The sequence below is a fragment of the Falco punctatus genome (assembly GCF_963210335.1).
Source record: "Falco punctatus genome assembly, chromosome: 4".
In the NCBI taxonomy this organism is placed as follows: domain Eukaryota; kingdom Metazoa; phylum Chordata; class Aves; order Falconiformes; family Falconidae; genus Falco; species Falco punctatus.
The window spans coordinates 10,177,741-10,201,674 of NC_137583.1; the positions used below are offsets into that span (position 1 = coordinate 10,177,741).

The window sequence follows — 23,934 nt, forward strand, 5'->3', positions numbered from 1 at the left end:
TGCGGCGGGCCCCGCAGTGTGCGAGGAGCCCATTGGCAAAGCCGCCGCGCTGCGGGCAGCCTATCGGCTCCCGGCTCCTTGCGCGGCCCGGCGGCCGCGGTACACAGGGAGCGGGCGGGCTATGCGCGCCGCCGCCCCGCTCGCAGCCGGGCAGAGCCATGAACCTGGGGTAAGGAGGGAGAGGAAGGGAGGCGCTGGGCTGGCAGCAAGAGCCGCCCCCGCCGGCTGGGGCTCGGTCCTGCGCGGGGAGGGGCGGCCCGGGAACCTTCGCCTGCGCAGCGCGCCGGTGCCGCCGGCGGCAAGGAGCTTGCTGGGAACGGGAGCGGTCTGCGTAACGGAGCCGAGGGGCTGGCAGAGCCTTGCTCTCGGAGGGCCTCTGGAAGGGGTCTGGGGGCAGGTTTGGGGGGTGAGGCGCTCAAAGCACCGTGAGGCGCCGGGGGCCCGCCGGTGGCGCCCCCCGCCAGGGCAGGCCTGCCCCGCGCCGCCGGGTGCGGGGGGCTGAGGCCACGCCGGGACCCGACGCCGCTCCCGGTCCCGCCCCGCCGGGGGCCGTCACCCTGCCCCACCGCCTCCTGCCGACACCGGGCGGCTGCCGGGCTCGGCTTGGCTGCCGAATGCTGTTGGCACGTCTGGAGTTACAGCTTCAGGCACATCCGTGCTGCCGCGTTAATTTGGAAAGTTGCCCGCGAGCTTCAGATGTGTTAGACTTTAAAAAAAAAATATTAAATGAAAGACAGTGTGAAGATAAGTGTTATTTTGAACGTTAATCTTCACGTTAGATTTTCTCAAATGTGCAGAAGAAAGAAAAGCATTTGGGTACTTTACACCTAAACACTGCCAACTTTTTTTTCTTTTATTAAACCCTTATAACATTTATTCCATTTTAAAATGGGGACAGTTTTGCCTGGAAGCGCAATTAAAGACTGTTGTCAGACTACAGCCCCCCTTTGTGATCACCACTGTCATTCAGGGAGGCTTCTTTAGCGTTTTTTAAGCACACAGTCTATGTTGTTGGATTATTAAATTATTGAGGCAGGTGTATTGCTGTGTATAACAGTACAGAGCGGCACGTTTAGTGTGAAGATTTACTTTGTAACATGCACATGCAAATTTTTCAGTATCAATAATAAAAATACACCCTTTTCAAGACCTGTTGATTTCTTCATATTAAGTAACTTCTCACAGACACAGAAAGCTTGGGGTATGAAAGACCATCTGGACCAACAGTAAATACAGTGTTACAATTAAGCACACTTGTCCTTGTTATTAATCAAAAAGTATTACCTTTACCAGATTAATGTTTCAGCTTCCCCTCTCTCTCTCATTTTGCAGTGACGGACTAAAGCTTGAAACTGAAGTGCTGGATGGAAAGCCTAGGCTAATTCTAGCTTCTTCTGGTATTTTTTTAATTGTTTCTCTTGAGTAATCTTTAAGGCTTCTTGAAGTTAAACCTAAGATCCAAGCAACATGAAGCACAACTTTATTGAAATATTTTTCAGATTAGGAAGGATGTTTGTGCATTGTTATTTACAAGTCCTCTTACTTGCCAGCTTGATACCAAGCGGTAGGTTGGTAATGAACTTCTGAATAGTCTGTCCCCTGGTGAACAGCTGGCAAATAGTCTTGGTTCTTTACAGCATGTCTTGCCATTCCTAAAAAACATAACCTGATAATTTCTCTAACTTTATAGCACCTTACTTGCCAAGGAAAAAGAGGCCTAATAACTCTGCTTGATTTACTCAGAATTACATCATTACAGTCACATTTCTGCTTTAAAAAGCAGCTTTAGTATTTGGCAGTTGACTTTTATAATTTTCAATAAGCAGTTTATTTAGACCAGATCTCATTGCTACCATCTGAGATTGACTTTTTCAGTACGTGTTCGTAATTGAGCATTAGGAAGGTCTGGGTTTGTGATTTGTCAGACAGATGCTTCTATACGAGCACAGATCCACTTTCTCTAACTCTTCTACATAGCAGTCAGGATGCAGAAAATCTCTATTGAATGAACCTTTCATTTTCTGCATTTACCAGACAGCTGTCCAATGAGGTGTTAGTGGGTATTTTGAGTCAGTAAGGTAAACCATCTACTGAAAAGAAAATCTTGTATCACCTCTGAAACAGAAGTGCTACAAGCTTTCACTTCTTAAAACCATAGTTAGCATCATTGGCTGGCTAGCGCCGACATACATCCTAGAGTATTCTGAGATAAAGCATTACCTTTGACTTTGAACTAACCTTGGAGCAGTCTTTTCCAGGAATTGACATGTTTATACAATTGGTATAAACGGCTCTTCCTTCAATCAAATTGTGTCAAAAATGGCATCAAACTGTTATTTCTGAATTTGTCTTCTGCACTGTCAAATACTGCTCACAGTCTTAGGGGCTAAAGTAACATTGTTCTATAGTAGCTTAAGCTGCTACTCAAGATAGTTGTTTCTTCCTTACACAGAAAAACCCAAAGAAAATAACCTGTAAACAGCACTTTGGAATTCCACATTATGTATCTCCCCACTGTGATGGCAAAGACCCTATCAATGTTTTTCTCCTTTCCGCAGAGAAGTTGGGTTTGCATAGCATATAGAATCCCACTTGATTTAATTTCTGAGTAATCAGAAAGAAGTCAAAAAGTGACCTAATCAGATGAGGGTTGAATGCTTGAGAACCCAGCGATAAACATGGTGCAGAACATCTTTACTACTGAAACATTATCAAGATGGTTCAGGATTTAATGCCTCTCTCTGCAGGACAAACAAATCAGCATATCCCCAAGTTTTGAGATGTTCATGTAGGCTGGAAACTATTAATAGTATGGTTTTGCAGACTTTCAGATGTTCGTGTTCTCCAGTGTCTTTAATTGATAATATAAAAAAAAGGGTATAGGCACTGCCAGTGCAAAATGTGCAACAACCACTGCCAGAGCAATAGTTGCATACTGCAGCTGAAGAAGCCTTGTTGCCAACAGACTTGTTCCACTAGAGTATCATCCCTGCTATTTTCTCCTCCTTTTCTGTTACCCATATGTGCAGGCTATCTCGTGTTGACTGCCACATTCCCTTTACTAATCTAATATGACAATACTCATTATTAATAAGTATTATATTAAATGTAGTACTTATTATTATTTTTGACACCACTACACCTCTATGTATCCTCTAAGATTTGTGTTAAAAGACTGAAGAGTATTTCAGGGCATAGTAAGAGGAACAATGGATGGTGTGATCTTGCACGTATTGGCTCTTTAGGCTGTCAGCAATGGAGACATAGCATCGTGTAGTAAGATGAGGTTGGATGCAGGGACTATCCTGAAAAGACGTGACACGCAAAGCAAACTGAAAAATCACAAACAAGCAATTAAAAATAAGCCATTACCCCAGGATGCTCTGAGAAACAGGATGAATAGCAGGGGAGGATCAGACTGGCACAGTAAGTTTATTAGAATTGTATGAAACTGGAAATAGTTACTGGAATGTACATATGTTGTTGGGGGTTTTTTAAACATACTTTTGAAGTGTGTATACTGAAATAATATACATATATAATTGGGGCAGATGTTATGGGGAAAGTACTTTTCTGCCTTACAAAAAATCCGATTAATATAACAGTTTACTAATTTCTTGAGATTGTTTTTCAGGAGGAAGTTGTTATTAAATATTTCTTTCATATGTTTGTGTTTGTTTCCCAAAAGATCAATCAAAGCCTGCAATGCAGGTAAGTGGAAAAATTACTTTTTTGGTTGGAGCACACAAATTAACCAGTTAGTTTGTTAACAGAAATTCAGGAACACATTTGAACTGTCTAAATACTTGCAATCACTGATATTGATGAAAGATAAACGTACTTACAGGTCCCTTCCAGCTTGAGGTATTCTGTGATCTCTCAGGTTCATAATAGCTGTTGAAAAGGATTGATTAAAAGTTCCATGACTACTTTTAGCTTTGCAAAACGCTTTAGTTTACTTTGCCAAGAAGTTACAGTAGCACAGGGAATCATCTAAATCAGAACTTCGAGAGACCTTAAAGGGAATCTGATAAAATAGGGATCTGAGGTGTGTTTTAAGTTCCGATTAAGTTGTCTAGGTTTTCTCTGTCTGGGTAAACTGGAATGCAGTGATTTGGGGAAGGAAAGAATATGACCTCAATACACAGGAGATAATTACAAGTATACATCAAGGACCTTGAAAAGGATAAAACTTCAGTACAGGATAGAAAAATCAAGATTGAAATAATACTGACTGCATGGTGAAAATGTCTACCTGTCTGAAGCCAGGCTTCAGAAACATCAAAGATTATTAATAATTCTTTTAAATGTTACCTACATAAAGTTATTTTTCATACTTATATTTTTAAATATTCAAATTTAGGTGCTGTATTCTCTTCCAAGGTATTCCTAGTACTCATGCAGATATTTCATTAGTTTATACTGAGTTAGTTTCTATTGATGCAACAGAGAAGAGAAATGATGCCGATTTTACTTGCTGCGTCATTCTTGGGTTTGTTTGTTACCTGTGCAGTTTTATTTCCTTATTTAATATATGGTGAAATCTTACTGCTTTAACAGATGGGTCATAAAGCCAGAGCACCTAAACAGGCGTTGAGAATAAGGCATACTGGGCGTGTTCTGAGGTCAACACAAAATGCTTGTATCAAGCAGGAAAACTTAACAAAACCAAGGAGTGAATCAAGCTTATCAATGACAAAAGGTGAAAAACTGCAAGTTACTAAACACTCCTCACATGAAGCTGCAACTAAAGATTACTCTTTGATTTTCCAAAGAGATAGCACAAGCAGATACCCTGATTCAGAGAATCCTGATGTTAAAAAAAGTCAACAGAAACTTCAAAACTCATGTGTATCAGCTGAAGACCTAAGAAGTTTGGTATGCTTAACACAGGAACAGCTTCAGCAGATTTTGATGCTTGTAAAAGAAGGAACTAGAAGCATCTCTGAAACTCATAATGAAAAGCAAGAGGAAATGGGTAAGGTACCGATACCTGAATAAGTTGGTTTCATGGAAATGGAGCAAAACCTGAAAACTAAACTTTTGAGTTCATAATTTATTTTTGGGGTGCAGAGCTTTAGTCTTATGTGTAATGGTCTCAGGCAAAATACTGTTTCCTGGTGTGGTTGTGAAATTGCCTGTTACTGTTAGGAATCAAGCATTTGATAATTTTAAAATAAAATCTTAGGATTGCTTGATAGTATTCCAGTATTTCGAAGAGCAAAACAGCAAGCAGTTCTGTCAATATTTCTTGCAAAATAGGAACCATTTTACATGGAGGGTGGGGGGGACATAGCAGAACCGCTCTGTACCTTTACTATTAGGAGTTTGAAGAAAAAAAGCGCAAACCCAATACCGCAAAGAGATGGGCCCTTTTGGATTTCTGAAGAGTTCAGGTCTTCCGTTACTCCTGTTTGTGGATCTGTCGAGGTGGTCAGCTCTTTGCTACCAAGAATAAAGACACACTGCAGTTGAGTCCCAAAGTCTGAGCTCTTAACCAAGAATAAGTGTTTCCTGTAAGTCTAGCATTCTAAAAATACCCTGTAAAGTTGTAACTTACATGCCTTAACTATATAAGCAGGCCTGAAAACAGTTTTGTTAAATAGTGGGAAATTTGCAAGTTTCTGCTGTTCTCAAACTATTTACTCAATGCTGAAAAAAGTTTAGTGGTCATATATATATATATATATATATATATAAATTTTTTTTATATCTTTTCATATATCTGTATTCTACCGCAGCTCCTAATGAGGCATCAGAGGAAAACATTATTGCATTGCTCCAAAAAGCTTGTAAAGTTTCATCTGTTCCAGATAAGGCTAACTCTGATTCAAGCAGGAAACAAGAAGCATGTCCGCAGCCAGGACAGAAAGTTACGTATGTATATCTGTGTTATTATTGTCTACAAAAATTGTATCTCAGATAAACATGTGTTGTATTTCTTAATCACAGTAAGAATCTTTATAAATACTAACTAAATAGTTACCTTTAAAATCAATAGATTAGCTTTTTAGGTGAAATTATTTTTTTTCCCCTCCTTTTCTCTAGAAAGGATTCATGGAAGCCTGCTGACATGTTTAGTACCTTGGGTGGAAAAGAAGGGGAGAAAGCCTTATTAGAATCTAGGAAGACCCAATGGAAGAAGGAATTAGGTACTTACGTTATACAGAATACATTTTTGATCAGTTCATTACATTCAGTACTCCAAAAGCGTTGTTTCCCTTGTGCTCTTTTAAATTTACTTCTGCCACTGCAGTTGCAACAAATTGGAAAGTACAGTGTAATTAGTCTCCCAAGATGGATTAATATTCTTGAATTACAAAATTTTATGCAAAGTTTATGTCTAAATTCTTGCAAAAATCCTTCTTAACCAAATAATCACAAAATATTCAGTTATGCTTCATATTTTACTTGCCACTGATTTTGTAACATTCGGCAGTAGTTGATAGCTGTTATCATTAACAAATTGATTTGTTTTTTAATGGGAGAAGTGTCCCCCCAATGTACAAGCATGACTGAATGTATCAAATTGCAATTTGAACTTGAAACAGTTTGCAGTCCTGCCCCATCACCAACCAAGGAGAATCTGTAGAAAAATAAAAATGTTTAATGCAGTAGTAAATTCTCTCTCAAAATTAAGCTTTTTATCATTCACATGCAGGAGTGTTGTTTTGTTTTCAACTTGGGTGTAGACCATCTTGTTTCAGGGTTTGATTCTGTATCGTCAGTAGCTTCCACGTGTAGCTCCATTTGTTTTAATAATATTGCAATAGTCCAGACTGGTATAATAAAATGGAGAGAATTTATATACTTGGTTATTTGTTAGTTTTCCCTCTTTCCCTGGGACGTTTTTAAGCCTTCAGTGTTTTGTAGTCTCCCCAGAGAGATTCCCCTATTACCGCTACATGGCTGGGCAGAGACTTGGTTTAAGAGCAAAGTTACATTTAGACTGATTTGTCAGACAATGGTAACTTACTCCTGTAGTCCATTTTACAGTCGAAATTACAGGGTAGATGTGCATTGCTGCTTTTCTTTTTCTAAACTGCTATATGTCTGTATTAGGAACTCCTACTAAGACTTTGGTTTTTTGAAGATGAACAGGTAGCACTGAAGAAGAAACTGAAAGAAACTTTGGAGGGAAAGGTGGGTTATTTCTGGGCAAAACCTGGCAATAATGAAACCCATAAAGAGAAAGTGGAAACAACTGACCCAGATAAGGTAAGGCTATCTATAAACACAAAAGTTTCCCCAGTGCTGTTCCAGAACAGTTGAACTTCCAATTGATACAAGATTTTCTTTTCTCTGAATCCAGTAGAATCCAGACTTAGCAAGTCACTTTAAGCTCTTTCACAGCATGAATTGTCACAACTCCCTGTTTCATACCCTACCTATTGCTGCAGTTTGTAGCGTCACAGATTAAGACCTTTGTAGCACGAGTAACCCATTCCTGTCCTTCCATGTTGATTCCTAACTAAAAGGTATAAATCTTTTCTAGTACTGTTTTGAGGACTGTCTCAAATGTAACTCCTGGCTGTATAATTACTGTTCATGAGCTCTCTCATACATTAGATTACTTACGTAATAACGAGCATAGCAACTGGAATTTAACCTGCCTTCTAAAAAGTCAGCTGTCATTCTGAAAATGCTGTGTCAGATAAACGTAGTATACTCAGATGAGACCTCTCTGGTGAAACTGATTGCTGTTGAACAGAAGTTAGGGTTGTACCTCCTCTCAGTTATTACAGCAAAAGCAAATTGCTTTTTTTGTGGCATATTCAGCTTTCCTGGAAAAGTTACCGGTCTGCCTCATGAGAATTTGTTTCAGTCTACATAATTGAGAAATACTGTATATGAGATACTTAGTTACAGGTTTTGGCTGAAGTTTAATGAATAGCAGCTTTTAGAAGTATAATATACTTGATTTATTTTATGTTAAAGGCTATTTAATACAAACAAATACATGAGTTACTAAGTCTGAAAGTGGTCACTTTATTTCCAGACAGTGTTTCCAGCTGAGTCAATTATTACCAGTGAGGAAAACTCTCTCTGTACAACTTCTTCAACCACAGAGTCCAATAAAGTTCCACTGAATGTTTTAAGTGTTCCAGCTGGGCAGTCTTCTGACTTACCAGGTGTCAGTTGCACAGCGTTTGTTTTTGGGGTAAGATTTTAAATTGCATGAAGGTGGTTTTTTACTTACTTGTTGATAACAGTTGTGTATCTTCAGTAGTTCTTTTAAACCAGAAGAATTCAGTAGAATTTTTGCTCTAAAGAATTGTGTCTGAATGAGCGTTGATCAAAATATTGATGCTTTAAAGACTGAGCATTTTCAATGCTGATGTGAAGAACAGTACTAGAGGTGTGAGAGGAAGTGTTAATCAGCTTTTAGGTGTGCGTTAAAAAAATAGAGAAGTGTGAACCTCTCAGAAATAGACTTTAAAAAAACACATGGATGGCAGAAGGTTCAAGAAGTAGTTTTTGAGTTATTGCTAGTAGGCACTGATTGAAAAGTGGGTTTTGTCAGATAGTATTAGAAGTTCTTAGTGGCACTGGAATTTGTTAAATAATATAGATCCCCATTAAGAAGCAGAAATAGAAGAACGAAAATGGTATCTAGAATTTACTTGAGACAGACCAGTACTAATTAGATACAGTGCTTAATCTACCTGGAACACAGACTGAGCAGTGAACCATAGGAAGAAGGAAAGGATTTATTTTTATTCATGATACGTGTAAGTAAGTTTTTTTGGAGTGTGAGGCTGATGATTCAATTGAGAATAAATTCAAAGACTGCCTTATTTAGCAGCTTTCTTAACAACTGAATCATTTTTATGGAGCAGTCAGGCACTTGCTACAGCTACAAACTTCCATTCATTTTTTTGTGCAAGAGAACAGTCCACTTAAGCCTAGCATAACTTTCTGCCCGGACTTTATTATGTGGCTAGACAAGGTACTGAATTTTTTGTACAAGGAAGAGACTAGCACTTACCTTATTTCAGGAGGCCGTGCCACAGGAACAACCTTTTAGCGCACTGAAGCATGAGCAACAGAAGTGGCTTGAAGAGCTGGATAAACAGAAGGAAGAAGCTAAGCTACGAAAAATAGAAGAAAAACTTAATTTAACAAAGGTATCTGGGGTTTAGAGGGACTTTTTGGAATAAGAGAAGTTTTTCTCTATATTTTTTAGTTCTAAGAAATAAAAGATGAAATCATAGACATGATGGAGTGACTGAGATGTAATTACCTGCAGCATGTCCAGATTTTCACCGTAAGTTCATAGGACAGTCTAATTGACCATTCGCCCAGTAGCTGTTACGGTATTTTGGTGACAGAGAACAGGCTACTGTGTGTCTGGTGTGATGTGTTGTGTGCTTTCTGCAAAGATGAAGACAGTGATATTACTATACATTTTTTCTGTCTCACTAGGGTTTGGAAGGTATTGCAGAGACACTGGCTAGACGGTGAAGAGAAGTTTTCTGTAGACTACAGAAGGAGATGAGGAAAGAGAAGGAAAGTTATAGACAGCTACAGCGTGTCACAGTGGTGTTCACATCTGTTTCTATAAATACTATTTTAATATGCACACACTCTTAGGAAACTTTTTTAAACACATCTCCAAAAAATATTGAAGAAAATAGCCTTACCTTTTTTACCCTGTGGTTTTTCCAGGCTGTGGAATGTAGGTCTCTTGTGCTGGATCTAGAAGGAAACGGTGGCCAATATAATTGCTTCGCAGGTGGAATACCTGGAGAGACTTAATACTGTCACTATTAGCCAATTTGGTTACTATATCTTCTACCCCCTGGAAGTTCTTCATATAGAAGCTGACTTCCCTCCTTTACGTGTTACTATTTATACTATTAATAGTTTTAAGGTCAGTGGAATATTCTGCATTCTTGTACAGTCTGATACTGACACACTCTTCCCAAGACTCTCTGGTTTTTGAAGTGAAGAAACACATAGTGAGATTGCACTACATTTCCAAATTATTGTACACACCTTTAACCCCAGGATTATATTTTTCACCATGTGAGATGTATTCACATCATGAGATGTTCTATATTGTTGGTTAACAAGAATCTTGGTTAGCAAACCTTCATTAACATAACATTCAAAGCCTTCTGGATTAAAAGGCTACAGTTTTTACTCTCAACTGAAGCATTTATGGCAGTTACAAAACTCTAGACAGAAATTCTTCATTTTAATGGCACAGTTAGTAATGCTAGAAGAGAGCTTTCCCTACCCACCCTCCAAAAAAAGCCCTTTGTTGCTAAGGTTGGTTACATACCTACACACAACACAAGTCTCTATTTCCTGAATTGTTGAAGGGATCAGATTTCCTTTGTAAATTGAGCTTTCACAACTGTGAAGGGAACACAGCTGTGGGAGCTTCCTTCATTAGCTGCCTTGTTTTTCAGTTCGATAGGTTTGCTGTAGGAAGATGGTTGCAGTCACCAGCGAGTAACCTGACAGTAATCTCACTTCTAGCCTCTTTTTGAAATGAAGTTGAAGTGTGCTTAACCTTGTTTTCTTCAACATCTCGTTTTCTTCAGCATTTCTTTTTTTCAGGTCTTGTGTTATACTCTCAACCCTTCTGCGTATTGCACCACAGACATGCATAAGAATAAAGTAGATTTCCCAACTACTCTCATCTACATCATAGAGTGTTCAAAGGGAACAAAACTCAGGGAACAGGAGGAAGAATAATTTTGATTTTTATTATTTGGACTGATTTTTCTTGTTTCTTTTAAAATAAGTGTGAAACTTTTCTGACACAAGGGAATTTTTGTTTAAGGAAGGGGTTCCCAGAAAGTTTATTAGATTAGTTTTTTTCCTGCAAACTGCAAGTTTTGAGGCAGCCATTCTCCAGTCCCTGCAGAGAAACAGTTGTTCTCCTAGTGCAGAGAAAACCTTCTCAGTACCTATAGAAAAAGCAAAGGTTAATGGTAAAAATCTTTTGTTAGTGATATACTGGGATGTCCCAGTTGCCAGCATTGAGCCAGAAAGATAAGCCTGGGTGGTACAGAAGAGGGGCTTAAACCCAGTATGTCACCTCTACAAAAGTTTTAGGTACTTTGTTAGGAGAGCCGGTGGTGGCTGTTATGGGTGAAAGAGATTTTGAAAAGGCTTTATTTTATAATAGTCCTGTCTGGCTGAAAATAGGAAGTTAGAGATTAATACCTCTGCCCAAAGCATATCAGTTCTGCTACCGTCCAGAATTAAAATGAAGGGGGTAAATGTAGGGCAGTGTAAAAGATGCCACTTGTTTATATTACTGAGATGACCTCTCAATCAAGCAATTCCCGGTACGATTAGTAAAATTACGGAATGGAATAGTTATATGAATTGAAAAAAACAGTACCAAAAAGGCTGATCCCACGTTAACTTTTTCAAATTTTTTTTTCACTTTCTATTTTTTGGTATTCCTTTTTTTCCTGGAAATATAGTGGCAATATGTTTTTGCTGACCAGGTATACTGATCAGCAGTATAATTTCTGATCTGACTTGCATGTTAAGCAGTAGAGATGCTTCTGTTTTCCCATTTTGGGAATTAACTACTGTGTTGTAGCTCCATAAAAAGCGCTTTTCAAGTGTTCCTGTTGTACAAAATGTGTATTGTTTGTTTTGTTAACCATACCTTATAGAAGCCATGTAATTGAGCATGTTTCTGTTTTCTTGTTGCTTCATGTTTATTTAGGCTGAAGAGCATGACAGATGGGCAATGCATTTTGATTCTTTAAAGAACCACCTTAATGCTAATACACAGCATCCCGTAAATGGAATGTACAAAACCCAGCATGAAAGTCTTTGCCTGTCACCTGACCCTAAGGAGCTGACTGCTTTTATTCACCCTTTTTCACCTGCAGCTTTAGGCAATCTCATGCCCTTAAAGGTGGGAGATGCAGAAAAAGCTGCTAAAAACAGTGCTCCAGAACACAGTCAGAAAGTCAGGTGAGTGAGCTTTGTAAGTGTAATCATCTTCCCAGCCGGTGCATTTCTGATAACTCCTCAGAAATTAAAATTACAAAAAATTAATAAGATTCTTTAAATCTGATCTTTGGATCTTATTCATTTGGCTTTTGGTTTTTTTCAGAAATACCTGTTGTTTCACTTTTGAAAGACACAAGTGCTTCCATTGTACATTAATAACATTTACTGCAAATGACCTTATTTTTGTTCCATAGTAAAATTAATTTCGTAACTGTAGATTAATACAACGGGATAACGTCAATATAAAAATATTAATTGAGATATAACTGATTCTAATTAAGAAAGGCTTTAGGACTATTTTCTAATAATTAAAAACACTTACATGATTCTTTGTTCTTAGTTTCCTCCGTTCAATGACAGCTCTCCTGGACCCTGCACAGATTGAAGAGAGAGACAGGCGGCGGCAGAAACAGTTAGAACATCAGGTAAACTTTTGTTTTCAAGTCTAACACCATTTTATTGAGAAGAAAGGAGAAAAGGTAGCGTTGTGTCATGAGTAAAGCATGAGATTTAATACCACAGTCCAGTGAGGCACTGTATGCTTCAGGTTGCATGTTTACAGTTGTTTGGTGGCATTTCGTTCAGTTAGACTCTAGAGTTTTCTTTGCATACTTGTACAGAGGTGTTTGCATTTCTGTAACTGAATTCTTGCCTTAAAAAACATACAGCGCAGTCTTTAGCGCTCTGGTAGGTTTGTGTGCATTTTTCTTCAGTCTCCACTGTCATCAGGAGGACTGACACTTGCAGATACCTGCTCTGTGAATCTTTACATTTTCATCTGCTTTACTGTCATTTACATTATTTCTGTGGCGCGCTAACCGAATGTATATCTGCATGATGTGAAGAGGTCTTAGTATAAATGTAATGCGCCTGTCTGTTCTGGTCAAACTGTTATTCTGCTAGATCAAAATACTAGCTGGCAGTATGTAAGGTAAAAATGAGACCACCATTTCTGTACAAGAAAAATCAAAGCATTTTTGAAAACATAAGGAAAGCAGCCACCTCTCTTGTGAGAAATTAAAGGAAGCAAAAGTGTTTGCAATAAATTGTCGTGATTTTTTTTTTAATTCATCCAAATCCAATTATTATACACAGGTATGGAAGTATATGAATAGCTTATAATACCTTAATGTTGTGTCATTTAATTTTCCTTTTTCTTCTGGTACTACTAGAAAGCAATTATGGCTCAGGTAGAAGAAAAACGGAAGAAGAAACAACTGGAGGAAGAGCAGAGAAAATGGGAAGAACAAGAAGAAGAACAGCGCCTAGCACAAGAAAAAGAACAAATGCAGAAACAATTTGAGGAAGATACGCTGAAACAAAAACAAAAGGAGGTGGGCATTTGCATTTCCTTTAGTGCAGATAGTCTGTAATAATACTGGGTTTTGAGGAAAATGGTTCTTGTTCTTCGCCTTCAAAATTGTGTCACCTCATCATTTTGAAAATGAACACTGTCTGAAATTTAGACATTTGAGACCAAAATTGGCTCCTCAATTAATAAACTTACACCACCATACAAGTTCAAAGCAGGTTTCCTTTTTTTAGACAAAGGCTTTTTCAGGATGGTAAATGGTAACAACTGCAAAAACGGAATTGTACTTTTAAGTAATGCAGAAACATGCATTTTTAATTGTAAATTTTAAATAAAAAAAAATACGTACAAAGTATGTGACTCAATTATTGTTGCTGGTAACTTAATGCTTTTAAGATGATTCAGTACCATGAAGTTTATTTGAGTGGGTGTGCTTTCAGTCTGGATTAAAGACTTTTCAGAATATATTCTGGAAAACCAATTTAAAAAGTCATTCATGTTCTAGAGCTTTCTCTGTAACTATTGCTGAGCTTTCCATACTCCTTTCATATAAAAGTTAAACCAAAAGTGCATTTTGACCTTTGGTAAATACGCTTTTGCATATGTATACATCCTTACCTCTGTAGAAGGTTAAAAGCCTTGTCTGATGTTTTATTCTTTTGGCACAGTAGCAGCTATCGCTGTTTCCTTTGTATTTGGAACAGTAGCAAAATTCCTTGATGTCGCAAGAGAGGGTGATTCCAAAAACACACCCTTCTCTAAAACCTGACAAAATATAGATCCCCAACTTCTCTGCATTTTTTGTATGGAAACATAGAGCATCTACCTGTAGATGCTGGAACAAACTGGTAAAAAACTGGGAAAATCATCTTTCTCTGTAATAGCTTGGTTCCTTCAAAACGAATTATACTGTCAGTTGTTCTTTCCACCTGCAAATGCAGTAGGAAGTAGGGATGAGATGGTAGCAGCGGTTTAGAGATTTTCCTTGGCCCAGTCTCCTGCACTTTGAACCTGCCACGTCTGGAAAGCTAGCCTTCATATTTAGGGATGTTCTGCCTTTGTTGGGGAGGCTTCTACTGTCTCCTTTCTGTGGAAGCAGGAGGAAGTAAGTTTTTAAATAATTTTTATGTAGGCTTTTATTTCATTAAACCATATGATCTAGGAAGTCATAGATGCCTGAAATCAGATGGCATTTAAGAAAATACTAATTTATTAGAAAGGAGATAAATATCCAAATAATTTTCAGGATCTAGATGCTTGCTTTTTAACGCTAGGATTGAACATCTTTCATTAGCTCAGCAGAGGTTCTGAATTTATCTTTGTAATCATAACAGTTTTGTCACATTGCAACAACTCAACTAGTTTTGGGTTTGTTTTTATAAAAAGAAGCTCTACCCAAAATAAGAATACGTAAGGCTTGAAGATTATATGAGAATTAAAGAATCCTATTAATTTATTCTTAAAATAAATGATCACGTGTATTTCCTCTTTTCTAAAGGAACTCATGACTCTTAAAACAAATGAGCTCTATCAGACAATGCAGAAAGCTCAAGAATTGGCACAGAGATTAAAACACGAGCAGCGCATTCGAGACTTGGCTCAGAAGGGACATGACATTTCAAAACTTCAGAAGAATCTTGGTGGTAAGTACGAGCCTTTTCATACTCTGTTTCCTGTTCCTTTGGTGTTTGTGTCTTAAGTTGTTTGTGGTTTTGTCTTGGTTTCTTTTCCTCTGTCTGCATTTCAGTCAGAAATTGCTCCATTGCTTCATGAACCAAATTTCATTTCAGTTTATTTACCTTCCAAACAAATACCAGTGTTAACTAATATGGAGAATATTGTATGTTAATAAGCTTCAAATATTTCAAATACTATATTACACAAAGGAAGAAATACAACGATACTATCAGTAATATATAGGGAATATTCAGGTCTGTGTGCTGTCAATTAGATTTCCAGTGGAAAAGGGAGAGTATTAGGATCTGAACCGTAGTTTTCAGTCTTGCTTTAAGTTGTGAACACAACAGTGTGATAACTTGGTAACATGGCTTAAATGGAACATACATCACTAAATTTAACAGTTTTACTTACTTCTTTTTAGGTGATACAGAATTTGAAAATTCTAATACTTGCCTTTCACATCGAAGTCATAATTTTTCTGGTGACATTAAGAGTCATATCGATGCACAGACTTCTCCTCGGAAAGACACTGCTGTACAGACAGGTATGCAGCCCTTTAATTACTCTGATGTACCTCAAGACAGACAGTAGGACAGCATACTTGTGAAACTGAGCCAAATCACTGTCGTTCAGAACGGAGTAAAACGAGAAAGAAATACTTGCATAGACACAGGCATGTTAGTATATTACTATATATCACTATATTCTTCTAAATAAGTGATATGTCTATATAGTTGTTACTTACCAGTTACAGACTCAAATAATGAAGTCTGAAATACAGTGTTGACTTAAAGCCATGGTCACAAGCCATGTAGGACTACATTTATTAAGGCATTTAAACATGTATTTGTAGTAGTCTTCAAGTGCGAATGTTCACAGGTTTATGTAACGTGGTTTGATACCGAGTAGAGCTGGGTTCCTAACGAATCCTTGAACATATTGGCAGAAACACTGTCAATAGTTCTGGAATTCGAAAACTATGGACTCACTAGAAAATGAGAGCTTACATTCTAATGTTTAGAAAAGCTTTCTACAATTCTTGCTAAATATCCAGACAGAATTGCAGGTCCATCTAGACAGAGTACTTGCTAGTCTTTATCTTGATTTTGTATCACACCATTAAAAAATCCAGTTCAAAATTAGTCTGTATTTATTAATGTTGTAGATGAGGTGTGAATTAGCAGATTCGGTGGAAACTTACGATCACTTTATGCCTTGTATTTAAAAATTTGTTAGCTTACTGCTTATAAAGTGGAAGCTTTTATTTCTATTTGCTTAAGCAACAATTAATATTTTTGGGTTTTGACTGCGCTGGTAGAAATTTTAGTGTGAATTTGGAGTTTAAAAATTAAATACTGTTTTTGTGTATACCCCTTAGTAAAGGAAGAAGCTGGATTGTTAGTAATTTAAAAATTGAACAAAATTATTTCCATTAGAAGACAAGGATTAGGAAAGTTAAGTTAATCCCAGCAGCATTGTGAATATGACCAAACCATCAGCATGCTGAAAAACTAAAAAGAAGCTCTCGTGTTTTGCTCTTTACCTTTGGGTACCGTGACAGAAATAGAGTTGACATTTTAAAATGATGTTTATTGATTTTACATAAATTTTGCTTTACGGTGACTTGATTTTGTTCTCCGATCTTTCTTCTTTTTCCCCTCCTTATTGAGTTTGCTTCTACTGGTCTTGTTTATTTTGCACATAAAAAAGAATAGAAAAATATTATAAAACTTAACAACCTATATTTGAGTAAAATAAGTAATGGTAGATTGATATGCATACAAAGGTTAAACAAGTAATTTTAATAGCTTAGACTTGGAGTTAAAATATAATTTTTATTTATTTTTAAGATTACTTTAATACTTCAGCATACACTGAGTCAGCTGAGGAAAGAACCGTGTGTTGTGGATCTCCTGATATATCCATAGGATATAAAGAAACCTCTAACAGCAAAAAAAGCCAGAAGGACATGCAGTATATAGATAAAAATAAAATTTCAGGAAAAGAAACTGGTGGCATATACAGTGATCTATATGAACAATATGCAAGAAAAGACAGACAAATTAAACCTTCAGAAAAATACAGCAAAAGACCTGACTGGAATATAAACAAGCCTGGGAAAAGATACATTCCAGCATCAGAAAGATACCCTAAACAGCTACAGAAACAAAGGGAAGAAAACAAAGTGAGACGACAAATGGAACTGCTTCAGCTGGTAGAAAGGAATACCCCTGGGAATCTCTGCCCAAAAAAGGGCAGTTACTCAGACAGGTCTCCTTCACCACACAAAGAAATAAAAATGAAGAATAAGGGACATAGAGTCAGAAAGGTAACTATGTGGTCTTTAAGAGCAATGATGTGTAATTTTAAGACTTGTTCCACACAGTTTTGCCTGGATGGGAATTCAGTTGTGGAACTCGAGCATTGAGAATCTTCCTATTACTCTCCTTTGTGCAAAGAATGGTGTTACAGCATTGTTTCACTCATGATCAGGAGGACATAGTCATATTTTGTGACTTAGCTTTTACTGTTACTTCAGTCTTCTGAAGTGTTGATTCTCTTGTTTATTCATTGTCATTGATTCATTATGTAAACAGGGATCTTGGCTGAAAACAGTGTGCAGGGTAGAAGGACGTCAGTGACTTGCCCTTTTTTTCTCCAGTCATTACATTGCAGTGATGGGTGAAGCGTAGCCATACCTGTTCAAGAAAACAATTTTTATTTCTGCAAAGAATATGGATTCCTGAGGACGTACTCTGTTGTCATAGAAATGCATCCTCCTTAGTGGAGGCATTCTCCATTTCAGGATGCATGTATCAGTATAGCTTGTGGCTGGGATAAAAAATCAATTGTCATTTAAAGAAAATACTATCAAATATATTCATGCCTTCTCTCTCTGTATGCATATACATCTGTATGCATAAACGCCTCACTTTCTCACACCTTCCAATAGAGAAAAAATGGTGTAGAAAGGAGGTCACTTCAGTTCTGTTCAGCTGTTTGTTTTCTGTGGCTACATAACACATGTTTTAGAAGCTGTGGGTATATATATATAAGAAAAAAAAGTATGTGAAAATGCGTAACTTTACGTAGGCATCTTTAAATATTTATTCATTTGTTAAACCGAGTCCGTTAGTTTATTTGAGGTTAATGGTAAACCTGAGTTTTGTGCTTACATTATTGAAAGGTAAATGTTCAAGACACTTGTACCCAAGAAATGGGACAATTAATTTTAAGCAGATTTTTAAGATAAGTATTTTCTGATACCATATGAAGCATGGGGTACTTTGACTTTTGACTTTCTTGGTTTTCTCCTAGGAAGAACAGTTACATGAGAACCATTTGAATGAAGAAAGGTACGTCAATACTGTGCATTAATGAAACGTATAAATACATTAGGAGTGAAATATCCATGCTTTTCGTTCCCATCTTTTAAATTTTTCTTACAAGAATTTAGATGCATCTAATTGCCTCCTATTAAAAATACCTAAGGCCAGACAAACTGCAGGTATAAAATCAGAATAAATGAGCAGAAGGTCCAGTCCACTGGGGATTCTTTGTCTCTACTATTTGAGAAAATTCATCACATTACTTAAGTATTGTTTGGGGTTTTTTTAACTTAAATTTTTTTATACAGATCTGAATCGCCACCTGTGCCAGCAGTTAAGAACAGATTACACCAAGGGCAAAAAAAACGGATACTTGCTTCTAATTTCCTGGAGCTTAACAACAATATTAGAAGAGAGAAAAATACCAAGACAGCTACCCAGCAGAGGAGCTCTTCTCCTCCTGTTACAGACCCCTTTTCACAATTTGTTCCGTATGTTCGAACAAACGAAGTATATTATCTTGATCCAGATGCACCAGTGACTAGACCTTCAACATATGACCCCCAGTATCGACAGTTTAATGGTACTGAATGGTATTGTGAACTGATTCATGTAGAAGGGATGTTATAGTGATTTAGTTCAAAGTGCTACAGTTTATTCAATTTAGTATTTGGTTTTACTGAATTTTGCAGTAACCCACGTGTCCCACAGCACTATACAGAAAGCCTGTGCAGCCAACTGATACTGTGTATTAAATAAGGCCATAGAAAAAGTTACAAAAAGCAAAAAAGCAACAGAATTTTTTATTCTTTTATCTGTCTTTTTACCGTTAATGAAGTACAATTGCACTTCTCTATTATATAGATTTGGGTTTAGGAATCTCAAGCGTTGTTTGACTTAAAAATAGTGATAGCAACCAAAACCTGATTTTCACAAGGTGTGAAAAACTACTGCTTCAAAATGACAACAAAATTGATAAAAGAGTATGGTTAACTGATTTGATACACATTTACTTTTAGATTCTTGCCAAATGCCACGACACATTTTTAGCTCTGATCACATTAGAGACCCTCTTCTAAATCCTGATGTAGTTAAAATCAGAGAGAGACAACAAGCAATTCTCAAAGGACTGTCAGAATTACGCCAGGTAAGCAAAAAGTTACAGGATAAATACCTATGTGTATATATACTTATACTGAAGTTAAAATGAACATCACAAACTATTACATAATTATAAGCATTAGTCTTAAATTCATTTTTCCATCAAGTGTGATTAGGTTTTGGGCCTGGTCCTCTACTTCTGTTCCCTTCTACTAATTTTGCTTTTCATGCATTACTCCCACCTTCGGACTGTCCTTAGAGAGAGACTATAGATTCCTTAGTCCTTAGGCCAGCTGTGAAACCGTGGGGTACCTGAGAACACTGCAAACAAGAGGAAGGGCTTTACTGAGCCTCCAGGTTTGGTAAAGTTGCTTATAGTAAGAATGTTTCCATTTCAAGGGGAAAACTAACAGTGTTTTGACAAAACACCAGAACCTTTGTTAATGAAATTTCACTTCTGCATGTCATGGGTAAGCCAGTCACACCAGAGCAGTGTGGTTGGTGCAGAAGAGTTCATGGGGTCAGTCCTGGAAAAACACTGTCACGTGCAAATTTGAAGTGTGAACATTTAGAAAATCCTTCCAAGACAGCTAGTCGTTAACATTTAAAATTCAGGATTTGTCAATCAGCCAGATTTAGTGAGTGAATATAAAATGAAATTCAGTTTAATACTAACACACACCCACACTCCTGAGACAGAAGCCTGTGTATGTTTGTATACGTTGTTCTATTTGTAGTAAGCTACTGGTAATGATTAGACGTACAGGAATGCCAGAAGGATTTTGAATATGGTGAAACTTTTTAAGGGTCCATGTTGCAGTAGTTTAAAGCAGCACAAAGGATTATAGCTGGTAACTGTGAAGTTACTTATTTTCCTGATTGGAGTCAGAATACCAAAAAATACTGTCAGGAGTCTAGTTACTAAAACATGAGTGAATTTGATACTACACCTGTTGGCAACAAGGTGTGGCTCATAGCAGATTCAAACCACAGGTCCGGACAATCACAGTTTCCTCCTACACTTCTCAACGGCCTGACGGGGGACTGCAAGGAAAAAAAAAAAAAACCACATTTATATTTGCATTTTGTTCTTGAAGAACACTAAAGATAATCATTATGTCCCTTGTTTTTGAGTAGCTCCATACTAAATACTTTATTGCTAGGAGCACTATTTATTTTTCTTTGCCTTACAGGGAAGAAAATTCGTAAATTAACAAAATAAAGGCAAGAAAGTGTGACAGACTTCAGTACAACAAAACTGCCAGTAGTCAACACTATCAATTACCTGCTGAGCTTTAGAAAGACGGAATTTTTGCCATGCATGTGTTGTGTTTCCATAGCAGGGGAATTACTTGTGCAAACAAAGGGCCATGGCTCCGAGTTACTAAGAAAAGTTGTGACCCAGGAACGCTGAAAGGCTGCCTGCACCCAGCAGCTCCCAGATGGGCTGGACTGGATCTGGCCTTCCCCAGTGCTTATTAACGTGTTTGTTAAGTACCTGCAGCTGTGACGTATTTTGTATTCAGCCTTCACTTGTCAGTGGTATTTTGCTTCAAAGCACAATTTGATCCCTGGGCTTGCTGAGGTGAATTAAAGCCATGGATATTTGAAGAACTTCAGGGTGGTAATATCCATGTTGGCAATTTTAGGAGCTAGGAGACATTTTTGATATATTCAGGTCTTAACAGTGGCCAAAAGCTAGTGGTAAGGTTCCTCTTCCAGTGGACTTAGGTTCTGGAAGAGAGTTCTTTTTTAAATAGCCCACCAGCTGCAGAAGGCATTTAAGACATTAACTGGTGAAGTTAGGGACATCTTGTGTAGCCAAGTATTGCATATTCCTGCAGGTGAGACCTGTTTTGCATCAGTTACTTCACTGAGAAAGGAAGAGTAAATGCAGTATTTTGTATGAAGTACAACGTAGGTAATGAGCAGAGTTTAGTTTTCTATTTCTGAAGTTAATCTAGACTTTTTTAAAATTTATATAAACATGCATATATTGGAATGATAGTTTCAGGGGGAAAAAAGTATTTACAACATACTTAGCCATGCTTTAGACTTGTTTTGTCCGGGGGAATTCACAGCATATTTGACCAGGTTTTAGCCTTTGAAATACACACCCAGCTACAGGGAGAGAGAAATCTGGGTGGGCCGTTTCAGTAACGCTCCAGCTGAACTGGCCGACCCACGGAAGACACCAGTGAGAACGGAGGGCAGATGCGGGCTTTCCTCTGCAGGAGGGAGGGTGAGTCTGTCGCTGCATTTGTTACAGGACAGCAAAGTCCCTTCCTGTGTTTCAGGTGACGGCAGGAACAGGAACTCTCCGCAGGCTTTTGGCAACAGACGCGGCACTAAAACCACTTGCCAACAGGTGTAGCCTGCACTGGCCGAGGGGCCTTGCCAGCCACCGGCAGCTGCCCGACAGCACGCACGGACAGACCTCGCCGCTTGTCCCTGTGCAGATATGTCACATTACTTTTCTCTAGGCCCGCTTTTTTACCTTTCCAAACCACGTGACAGACTTGTTCCAGTTTTCAGTGTTACTTAACCGGTTTCTCACCTCAGCTCTGGGTTGATTTAGGGCGATTTATCACATGACTTTGTTTTGTAAGATGCCTGCTAAATGCAAAAAGCATTCTGTAATAAAAGTCAGGATTGACAAAGGGGCGGAGCGAGTCCACAGAGCCAGTAATAGCAATAGCAGATGCTGTTGATTAGTTGAAGCTGCAAGGAGGCAGCTGCTGCTTTTGGAAGGCTGCAGAGTGAAGTCTAACGGGCTGCTTTGCTATCGGAGGCTGGTTCTGCGGGACCTCTCCTCCCTTCCACACCACCAGGAATACCGTGTCTAAATCATTGTGGTACCCGCTGGCTTGCGTTAAGTCTTCTGCTGAGCTCTGCCAGCAGCCTTGTAACCCTTATCTTCGAGAAGGGTCTTCTAACGGGAGCCCTGCTCTTACAGCTCTTCCAAACTGCCTTGGTACCAGATTACCGCTGAGAGGTCTAAAATGGATAGAGCCCAAGGGGCAGGTGTGTCAACATTTATGATCCTATTTCAGTAAAAAGATGTATTTTACATTTATGAATGTACCTGGCATAGCCCTGTCAGGTATTCCTTACCACACAGACAAGGACACGCTTCCAGAAGTTGTTTTATTACAGGTTTTCTCCATCGCGTAGTACTTAGGAGAGCCATGAACAAACCAGGAACCTTTTCCCTTTTGAGAGTGAGTATGCATAGCCCAAAATGCCTGACACGTTCTACTTCAAATGGTAATGCTGGCCTTTCTCTTAAGAGTATAATTTATGTTAAGAGTAAAAGCTGGTACCCATCGAGGTTTTGGGTTCAGCTGCACACAATAGGCTAGGGTACTACAAGTGCAGTGACAGCACAGAGGGGTGAGCAGGCTGAATTTAACACAAGGGAAGAATCCTCTTTCCAGGGCAGAGACACCCCTGGAAACCCAGCTGGCTTCCACCTCAGTCACACCTCCACGTCCCTTGCAGAAGATGGGAACTCTCAAGTTCCCTCTCTACTGAACGTATTACAGTGCACTGCTTTTTAAAATAGACAACGTAAAAAAAAAATAAATTGAGCCTTAACAAGAAATAGTTTTAAAGTATGAAAGAGTGACACTTTATTACCTCAGGCTGCACGAGGAAGACAAAACATTCACATTTATATTCCATTTATTTCAGGGCCTGCTGCAGAAGCAGAAGGAGTTGGAGACTGCCCTGATTCCCACCATGGCTCAGGAAGAGAACTTTATTTTGCCATTTTGAGAGATACAGATGAATGTTCTAGAATTCTTAAACTATTAATGCACAGCACTTTGTTTGCTACTGTAATTAATTATGAACAGTCTCTTTTTTATGAAAGATCTAAATTATGTGAATTTTGATAGAATACAGGGTCATATTGCTTTTTATATGCAAGTTACGTTAAGCTAATGACGGTGTGCCTGTTTAGAATAGCCTTCATGCTACCTGCAGATAATGTCCATTTAACATAAACCACCAAAACACAGTATAAAAATGTTACGTGGGTGTTTGTAGAATTCAGCGTATGTATTTTGATAAATAAAAAGATTTATTCTGAATGGCTTGGGTGGACTCTATTATTTTTGACTGTATGAAACCACTCTTACTTACAAAGTGTATTAACTCCAGTAACCCCCGATGTGACGACCACAGAAGTACTGACTACAGGCTAGCACCCCCACCCCCCTTTAGAACAGAATAGCAGCATTTAACATCCCAGGGGCTGGGCCCAAGGCAGCAGAACTCAGTTTAAGAAAGTTCTGTTATGAACAAGGTCTGAACAGATCAGTATTCAATGCTTCCAGTCAGAACGAAATGTTTACTGAAGATTCATTTGCTTTTAATATTCAACAGATGGGATACCCTGGGTAAAACTGTTTCCCCTGTATCACCGCACTCGTGTCAGCTGCTCGGCAATACCGCAGAACCTGCCAGCCGGGACCCTCCCGCGGCGCCCTCTCTCCTGCCCTCTCCTCTCCATCACAT

At 38.3% G+C, this 23,934-nt stretch overlaps 1 protein-coding gene across 9 annotated transcripts; it reads left to right on the forward strand.

Annotated features, from left to right (window-relative positions):
* The first annotated feature begins 91 nt into the window (after positions 1-91).
* On the forward strand, positions 92-23,507 carry CCDC66 (coiled-coil domain containing 66). Of its 9 annotated transcripts, none has more exons than XM_080384947.1 (19): positions 92-169; positions 1,333-1,397; positions 3,689-3,711; positions 4,561-4,978; positions 5,742-5,877; positions 6,049-6,152; positions 7,094-7,218; positions 8,000-8,161; positions 9,000-9,128; positions 11,699-11,952; positions 12,332-12,416; positions 13,164-13,325; positions 14,802-14,946; positions 15,405-15,527; positions 16,834-17,312; positions 18,302-18,339; positions 18,621-18,895; positions 19,332-19,459; positions 22,205-23,507. In XM_080384947.1, the coding sequence occupies exons 1-19, from the start codon at positions 159-161 to the stop codon at positions 22,403-22,405; spliced, it is 3,063 nt and encodes a 1,020-aa protein (XP_080241073.1). In that variant the 5' UTR covers positions 92-158; the 3' UTR covers positions 22,406-23,507. The 9 variants fall into 9 exon arrangements, with proteins under 9 accessions (XP_080241073.1, XP_080241072.1, XP_080241071.1 ...); XM_080384946.1 differs by lacking the exon at positions 92-169 and adding an exon at positions 3,246-3,426 and having other exon boundaries at positions 1,379-1,397; positions 21,711-22,347; XM_080384945.1 differs by lacking the exons at positions 92-169; positions 1,333-1,397 and adding an exon at positions 3,267-3,426 and having other exon boundaries at positions 22,205-22,437; positions 22,570-23,507.
* Positions 23,508-23,934: the final 427 nt, after the last annotated feature.